The following is a 9,224-nucleotide window of genomic DNA, read 5'->3' as shown; positions in this document are numbered from 1 at the left end:
TTGAGCCACGAGCCCTCCCAGTCCTATCCCAAGACTTCCAATGAACCACGTTCAGATATTTGAACGTTATGTTAACACAATTTGAAGAAATTTGCTATGGTAACAAAGTATGACAGTGGCTATGAACTTTCTACCTGTAAAATTTCTTGTGGATTCAGACAACTTGGTAGCTCTGGTGGATAGCAATATGTGATCAAGGAATGACATAGGTAGAGGTAGGCCTTTTACAGGGGTTTTCAACCTTGGGTACTGGTACTCCTTGGGGGTAACTCGAGATGTCTTTCAGTGGGTACGCCCTTTCCCACTGAAAAAAATCCCATAGGCATATAAGGAATGTTCTGTCCATTTCAGTAACTCTGGTACCGAAAAATGTGAAACATTACTGAAGCTAGAAGTAATTTTTTCAGACTAATTACAAAGATGAGCTGAAATGAAACTCTCTGTTTTTTGTATGTTCAAAGTTGTGATGTGGAACGTGGTATATAATTGCTAATCATCATTTGTCACTTGTTTTTAGTTTGCTTAAAAAATTCAGACCATGTAAACACTTTTTATGTTATTTAAATTCAAAATAATTTAATATAACATTTACAAAAGAAAGTGAACAGGATTATACTTTGACTTGGTTTCTCGGAAACATAATACCTTTGAAACTTCAGTATTAAAATAAAAGACTTTCACAGGACTAACCTGGCTTTAATACCCCAACAACAAACAACCTCTCACTTTTTAAGTTCAGAACCAAAAATGTACAAAATTAACACATTAAAAACTTTTTTATAGATGTTACCATGTACGTTCAACTTATCTGAGGTTTCACAATGAAGTAAAATTTTCTAAAGTCATCATTTATGAATAATGGGTTCCCTCTGAACCTCTAGTATAATCAGGTTAAGCAGTTTTTAGGTAAAATGTACAGGCAAAATTTAGTAATTCTAAGAGTCAGTAAGAAAAAATTCTTTCCTTTCCGTAATACGGTTATGTCTCGGAGAGTCTAAGAACAGAGGTTATGAATGTTGTGGGGAAGTGTTATCCCCATATAGGTTTAAAACTTATTTTTTACAAATAAACGTTCAGTTGGCTCACTTTTTTAATAAAAGGAGAGCATACTTACTCCCTCGTGTTCTGGATTCATTAGCCCTGTCCACACGATCGAGCATGCCCGAGGGGTAAACAGTGATACCAGGCCACAATAGTTAGTGAAAATGAGGGTTGAGAACGTCAGAAGCGGGAAAACTAAAGGCAGGGATCTGGCAACACTGTATGATGCCAGGTCCTTGTCTGTGGTTTTCCCGCTTCTGACGTCATTAACCCTCATTCTTACTAACTATTGTGGTCTGGTATCACTGTTTGCCCGTCGGGCATGCTCGATCGTGTGGACGGGGCTTTAGAAGCTTATCAATGTGCGCTCTGTAATGAGTGCTACACTGGAAGCACGACTAGACAGCTTCAGTGTAGATTCGAAGCACATGGGAATTCCTTTAAATATGGTCATGCCATATCTAAAAAAAAATTTCAAAATCTCGTGACCAACATAGTAGGTCAGCCAACTGAGAATCTTGGAGTCTTTGTACATTTTTAAGACAAAACCCAGCTTGAATGAGGGCTTTCCTGTTGCCGTTGACCCATTGATCTGTTTGCAGGTCTGTGGGTTGCTGCTCTGGTGGGTGGTCGTCGTTTCCTGCGGGTAACTAGGTTATATTAGTAATGAGGATTTTTATATAGTTTTATGTTATTTTATTGATTTTATTTTAGCGGTAGTTGGGTAGTCCTTAGAAGTATATCTTCCTAATTATCCTTTTAAGATAATTTTGATTAATTTATGTTGTAACAATTGCAGATAGGCTGAAGATGATAGAAGTTATGTCGAAAGCTTCCAAATAAAGATGATGATAGCAGCGTTGATCATTTTATTTTTACACACACAAATATAGTATATATATATATATATATATATATATATATATATATATATATATATATATATATATATATATATATATATATATATATATATATATATAAAATGTGTGTGTAAGAGAGAGAGACACACACAAAGGGATGGCGGTACCTGGTTTACATAAAAAACAACTGATAGGGTACGTGGAACCATGATAGAGGTTGAAACCTCCTGCCTTAATGCGTCAATCACTGTTGAATTAATTATGTTTTCTTGTTGTTTGATATAAGGTTGGTTTATCAGTTTGAACTTGTATTCAGTTCTGTCTGAAGGTTTCGTGCGTTATGAAAATTCAAGGCAATGTTCTAGATTATATCTATTCTGTTTGTATATTTTACATCTTTTGACACTTGGTTTTGAATAAATGCATATTTATGTAAGATAAGGAAATTATTATATTAGTATAGAGTGAGTTTTTCGTAGAACAGTATTATTGTTCAAAGAAACAGTTGTATTCATGTTTTATTTGTTTTCTCCTCTGACGGGCCGAGAGAAGGTTGTGACTCAAAAGACAGATGAAAGCAACTGAGTAACTTTATTACAGAACATTGGTTTATATATACATCAATTCCAGGCAAGAGGGACATAAAAACATAACAGGCTATTTCATGTTCAACCGACAACAGTTTCTGTTAACAGTTAACAGTGAGAAAAACAGACATATTTATTCAGGTCCCTGTCAGTGCAAGGGGAGAGCGAAGATACAAAGGATATTATGTACAAAAAAAAAAAAATGTCGTTACTATGTACGATCGTGTGACACACGGTTGGTACATGGCTCCCCCCCAAAAAAATTACATACTATACATTTCTTCGCAGCAGCCCTGAATCTGAAGTGGTAGTAGCAAAACTGCGGCCGATGGGCGGGAGTGAGTGGCTGTAGAAGTCGTTGGTTGGGGCACGAGCGAGTGGTGGATGATGGGTGGCTTTGTCGCTGCTCCGTCTTGTCACGGGGTAGGCGTGTGTGTCCTACGGCATTCATAGGCGTATGTGTCCTATGGCATTCATAGGCGTATGTGTACTACGGCATTCACGTTGACTTCGGTTGACGTTGAATAGGTGTCCTCTTCGTCAGGAGTGGAGGCGTTGGTGTAGGTCATGAAGTGGCTGTCCATAAGGGTGTCGGCTATGGTCATCAAGTCCTTTATGAGTAAACTATCGACATTGGGTGTGGCAGCGCGTACAGGTTCAGGTAAACGGTAGGTTCACCTCACGAGGAGAGCCGTCTGCGGCAGGTTGCAGGCGAGTGATACTGGTCATTTCTCTGAGGGCAAGTGAAGCCCTTTGGTCCCCTAATGTTTGATGAGAGAGCTGAAAAAGCTTTGCTATACGGGCGGCTGACGACGGCGAGTACTGTTGCAGAAGGTATGTTTTGAGGGCGTCATAGTAACAGTGAAGGGGGGGGGAGGCGAGAGGAGCGAGTCACTCCAGGGTCACCAATGTGACGGGCCGAGAGAAGGTTGTGACTCAAAAGCGGAATGAAAGCAACTGAGTAAGTTTATTACAGAACATCGGTTTATATATACATTAAGACCAGGCAAGAAGGACATAAAAACATAACAGGCAATTTCATGTTCAACCGACAACCGTCTCTGTTAACAGTTAACGGTGAGAAAAACAGACATGTTTATTCAGGTCCCTGTCAGTGCGAGGGGAGAGCGAAGATACAAATGATATTATGTACAAAAAAGAAAAAAATGTTGTTACTATGTACGATCGTGTGACACACGGTTGGTACACTCCTTTCTAAGATTGAACTGGCGCCGTACATTGATTGCATTCGGATAGGGAACTTTACATTACTTGTTTTTACGTTTCAACTCTTAATTTACTTTTGGTATTTGTAATTTTGGGTTGCTTTCTTTGCAAGTTGATGACCTTTAAAATAGTTCAGTGTAGAAGTTTGTATTCAGTAAGGAATAATTGTTCTTGTCTGAATCTTCATTTTTGTGGTAGTTTTTTTTTTTTTTTTTTTTTTTTTCTCAAAATGTGAAGTGTTTTGTTGCCATGATTCTTAATGTAAAGTTCAGGGCGACATTAATGACTTAATTCTAATTCAAAATCCATTATCAATTGGATTAGTGTCATGTTTCTGATTTAATTTCATTTGATTTCTTTTCTCATTAGACCAGAATTGACATTTTTAGTTTTTCATTTAGATTCAGGATTGCCTTTTTTTTGTGGTCAACATAATTGATAGAAAGACAAACCCGGGTTCACTGATGATTGTAGACATGCTTATATGGAGAAGCAGGAGGCCTATAATCTTTGGAAGGGTAATATACAGTATCCCATTTGACTTGAAATAACTATACTCGGCTAGGAGCTACTGTTCAAAGAATTTGTTCTACATCTGAAAAGGAATACAATTTAAACTTTAAGAAACCCTTTCTGGTACAATCCAGGAACATGAGTGGTGGACTACCTTTAAATCTGCACTTTTTGGTGTAGATGTAATAGTTCCTCTTTAACTTAACCAGATAGTTCTGTCACTCACTGTCCGAAGAAAAAAGCAACCCTTTTGACTAATGTGTTTGACAATAATTAGAGTAAGGAGAAACTTGACCTTCCTCATTCCTGAATTCCCTGAGGTTAAGCTAACTAGTTACCTTTTAGGTCCCGTAAAATTAAAACACTCGTGTTGGATCTTGATGCATATGGAGGTGTAGACCCAAATGTTGTTTTTCCTTTATTTTTTTAAAGACTGCTGATTTTTCAGCCCCCATGTTATGTGTTATTTACTACAAGTTGGCAAGAAGAGGTTCTTTTAGTACTTGTTGGAGAATTGGTAATATAACCATTAAGTATATATATTTATGGTATCTGTAGCCTGCTGATTACTGCCCAGTTTCCATAACTTATATTATCTGAAGTTTTTTATTAACAGCTTTGGTAAAACATCTAAATAGGCATGCTGAAAGTAATCAGCTGTCCCTTAGTTTGCAATTTGGCTTTCGTAACGGGCTTGGAGCATGTGATTCCCTTCTCACTTACATTCTCAAATGCTGTACAAAAATCCCTTGATTGTGGTCTGGGAGTTCGTACGATTGGCCTTGATTTTAGTGCTGCCTTTGACCGTGTTAATCATGAGCCCCTTGTTTTTGCACTCAAATAATTGGGTATAGTTGGGTCTTTTCATAGCATCATGATTGAATTTTTGAGTAATAGATTAGAGTTGTTATTGATGGGCACCATTCTGAGTATAGGAATGTGATATCTGTTGATCCTGAGGGTAGTGTTCATGACCCATGACTTTTCATACTATATACACATATGTGTATGGCTTAGAAAACAAGCTTGTTGCATATTCACATGATGCTACTCTTAGTGTAAATTTCATCTGTGGTTGCTGAATCCCTTAATAGATATCTAGCTAGAATTAGTGCATGGGTCATGATTTTAAGTCGATTGAAGACAGTGGCTCCTCAACATCCAGATCTCAGTATTGATAATGTTTGTTTAACTTTATGCAACTCTTTTAAATTGTAGGTGGGATTCTGGATAGCAAATTTACTTCTGAGAAACTCATTTGGTCTGTTTCTTTGTGAATTACATCAAAATTTGTCTAATTAAGAAAATCTTTTAAGATTTTGAGGGGTCAGTCTTTTTTTAAGTGTTTTAATTCTTTCATTATGCCTCGTTTTGAGTATTGTCCTTCTATTTGGTAATCAGCTGCTGAATCTCATATCAATTTATAGGACAAGAACTTATGGTCCATTAGATTTCTTATTCGTGATTTAGATATTATTCCGAGACGCCATCGTTGTTAGTTCTTTTTTCATATTTCATAAGATTTTTCATAATTCTGACCATCCTTTGCATTCAGAGCTTTCCAGACAGTATTGTCCTCCACGGTATACTAGGTATGCAGTTAATTCAAACAATCATGCTTTCTCCATCATAAGGCTCAGTACTGCATAGTATTCTAGAAGTTTTATTCTAACTGTGACCAAATTGTGGAAAGATCATCCTAATCAGGCAGTTAAATTGGTGGAACTTCATAAGTTCAAACTTCAGACTGACATAAGTCTCTCTTTATAGTTTTTATGTGACAAATCTATTTCAATGTTGTTACTGTTCTTGAAATATTTCATGTAAATTATTCATTATTTCTCATTTACTTTATTTTTTTCCTTATTTTGTTTCCGCACCGGGCTATTTTTCCATGTTAGAGCCCTTGAGCTTAAGCATCCTGCTTTTCCAATTAGGGTTGTAGCTTAGCTAGTAATAATGATAATAATAATGGTAAGATTTTCCGAATAATGGTAATATCGATGATGATTATATCTTTATATCACGACACGATTTACCCGAAAGGGACGAGCGTATATTCACGGGTGAGTGGATCCGGAAAGCCTCCATATCTGAGAAGGAGATGGAATCCTACCATCTTAAGGAAGAGGACCTCTTGATCTGGTATCAGCTGGACTTGAGCAGCACCGAGCCCTTGCTGGAGGAGCACGTCAGGCAAGCTGTTGCTCATCTGTACAGGTAAGACAAAGCTTCAGACTTATTGCCTAGGGTGTAAGATGTAGATATTTATGCTATTTAACTGAATGAACACAACTTGTTCATTTACAAATTAACGTGAGTGAGTCGACATTAGCAAACGTTCATTAAGTTGAGTCATAGTATTTTTTCATTTGCATATACCCCGAACTCATGAAAATATACAACTCACTCGGTTTAATGACTGAAACATGTAACACCGTTGTTAAACTTTGCTTAAAGATACCACCATATCTTGGATGTTGCCAAGTACAAATATGATATTTCTTTATTCCATCATCTTAGGAAGGTCTCAAATCTGAATGTTTGTTATGGTACTCGTGGCGACGATGTATGGTTCAGGAAAGCGACAAACCCAGAGATCGATTTGGAAGTAGGTGGCACCACAAACATCTTTTTTTCTGATAGCATTCGCCTTGTGGGTTGGTAATATGCTTGAGTGAAGTTCTTGGTCTTTTGATATTGATATTCATTATTTGGGGTTGTTTTTTGTTTCTTTCTCTCTGTGGTTTTTTAGATTCTTTTTAAGAATTTTCTTCAAAATTAGGAGCATAATTAAACATTTAGTTTCTTAATCTGGTAATTCTTGATTTTCTCCTAAACATTCCATTATTTGGAAACTTGGTTGTTAAGGTTGACTGGATTATCAAGAGATAAAGCACGTTTTGAATGTCTAATTATAATAGTGTGACGTCATGATACTTGTGTCCACAGCCAGAAGACCTAGCTTTTGTTCCTGAGCGAGTCGTAGTTATTGAAGACTCATTCTGTTAAATATCATTGGACCCCATTTCCTCCTAAATACTGGATTAGTTTCCCAGCAGTAAGTCAGTGAAGAATTGCAGCAGCAGAACTTGAACGTAGAGATATCATTCATTTTAATTAGTTCCATGTATCACATATATTAATGTGTTATTTTTTATCCATATGGATATTTTGTATCTTCAATTCATAATTACATAAAGCAGATATAAGTGAAATTTATCTAATCTTTGTAAGAAAATATCAACATAGCAGAAGCTTCCAATTCATTTGTCCGAATGAAGACTTGAATTATTTGGTAAAGCGTCCTTTAAAATGTATTTTTTCATTTTCATCCCCAGAACATGTTCTACCAATTAATCAAATTATTTCATGAAAAGGAGATATGCCATAACAAATTATACGCATTATAGAATTCAGCAATATTGTTGATAATCCTGAAATACATCAAAATCCTTTCATCACTCAGATTCTTCACGGCTTGACTTTAGAAGAAGTGAGAGATTCCCTGCGTAAGCATTCTTACAGGAGTGAAACTGGGCCACTGTTCTGTGCCCGGTTACTGTTTGACTCCCCAGACACTGCCAAGGACACCAACGACCTAGAACCTTCACTTCCCTTCAAGAGCCACATAATCTTTGGCCTGCATCACGGAATGACAGATGGGACGAGTAACATGAACATTATGGGATTCTTCATTTCATTACTGAATGACGTCATTGCTAATAGGCCCATCAATGATGAAGAACCCTTGGGACATTTTGCCTCAGACGAAGAAACTATGAAACTGATTATGGAGCAGAAAGTGGTGCTCGAAGGAAATCCCAAGTTAAAGGCAAAGATAGAAGAGGACCTCCTCTTCCAGAATGGTCACTCCCCATTAATGGTAAAGAGCTTCCCTCGATCTAACAAAAAGAAACACATTTCCAGCATTGTGAGAGTTCTGGATCGAGAGGTCACCTCGAGATTTATTCATCGATGTAAGAAGGAAAAAGTAACTGTTGGTTCAGCATTCACAGCTGTTGTAAACATGGCTATTGTTGATGTCTTAATGGATTGTGGTGTCATTGAGGATTCATATATGATTGAGAACTTCCATACCATTAATTTACGTCGGTTTTGGAAACCAAGAACATCGGTACCTCTTGGGTTACATATGGGCTACCCTCTCATGCTGTTTTCGGACACTCCAAAAAATGTTCGTGACCATCTATGGGACTATGCCAAAACCCTTGGAGAGAGTTTGAAAGAAAAGGTCTTTTCTGGAAGGTTGTTTGCACACAAAGCTTACGCCATGTTTTTTCCCAAAGAGTTACCCCATTCTGAAGACCACATCGCTTGTGATTACATTACTTCCAACATGGGTGATGTCACTCGTCTAGTCACTGAGGGCGGAGAACATGTTAGGATCACAAACATAGTTCGTGGATCCTCTTTTGACTCTATTCCTTATCCTGTCCTCATTAACAGCCATACGTTTAGAGGCATATTCACCATCAGTTTTGATTATAATGAAGGTTTGCTGATGCCTGAAGTGGCAGAGAAGCTATGCTCACAGATAGTGAAGTGTGTTACAGAAGTGGCCATTTGAACTTTTTTGTCACCATGACTTTCTATTCAGCTTTGAATAATGGTTTACTTATATCATGGGTATAATTAGTTGCAATAAAATTACCTGGACTTTGCTTCCGCAGTAACCACAACTTTCATATTTCATTTATACAAGTGTAGATTGAAAGAGTATTGTGCTGCTGTAAAATAAAGAAGTTGAATTTGCAAGGTTGCTATTCAGTTTCCTATAATATTTACTTATCACTTCACTTTCTGTTCCTTGCTGAGAATATTTTTCCGTTTCGTGCAATGCTTTCAAAGTTTGTACGATTTGCTGTGTATCCTTCGAGTCTGTTGAGTACCATCAGTAAAGTTTTTTTTGAGGTTTTATTGTAATGCATAATCAAATCCATATTTACTGATAATTTGATTGATGAATCTG

At 37.1% G+C, this 9,224-nt stretch overlaps 1 protein-coding gene across 5 annotated transcripts in view; it reads left to right on the top strand.

Annotated features, from left to right (window-relative positions):
• LOC137623227 (uncharacterized) overlaps window positions 1–9,010 on the top strand; it is a 12,670-nt gene extending 3,660 nt beyond the window's left edge. For all 5 annotated transcript variants that reach the window (XM_068353957.1, XM_068353955.1, XM_068353959.1 and 2 more), the window contains exons 3-5: window positions 6,278–6,451; window positions 6,755–6,842; window positions 7,701–9,010. In XM_068353957.1, the coding sequence (XP_068210058.1) occupies window positions 6,278–6,451; window positions 6,755–6,842; window positions 7,701–8,822 (1,384 nt within the window). In that variant the 3' untranslated portion in view covers window positions 8,823–9,010. The remainder of the gene's footprint in view (window positions 1–6,277; window positions 6,452–6,754; window positions 6,843–7,700) is intronic.
• The last annotated feature ends 214 nt before the right edge of the window (window positions 9,011–9,224 follow it).

This window comes from Palaemon carinicauda, chromosome 30, assembly GCF_036898095.1.
Source record: "Palaemon carinicauda isolate YSFRI2023 chromosome 30, ASM3689809v2, whole genome shotgun sequence".
NCBI lineage: Eukaryota > Metazoa > Arthropoda > Malacostraca > Decapoda > Palaemonidae > Palaemon > Palaemon carinicauda.
This window is presented reverse-complemented; position numbering and strand designations above follow the sequence as displayed.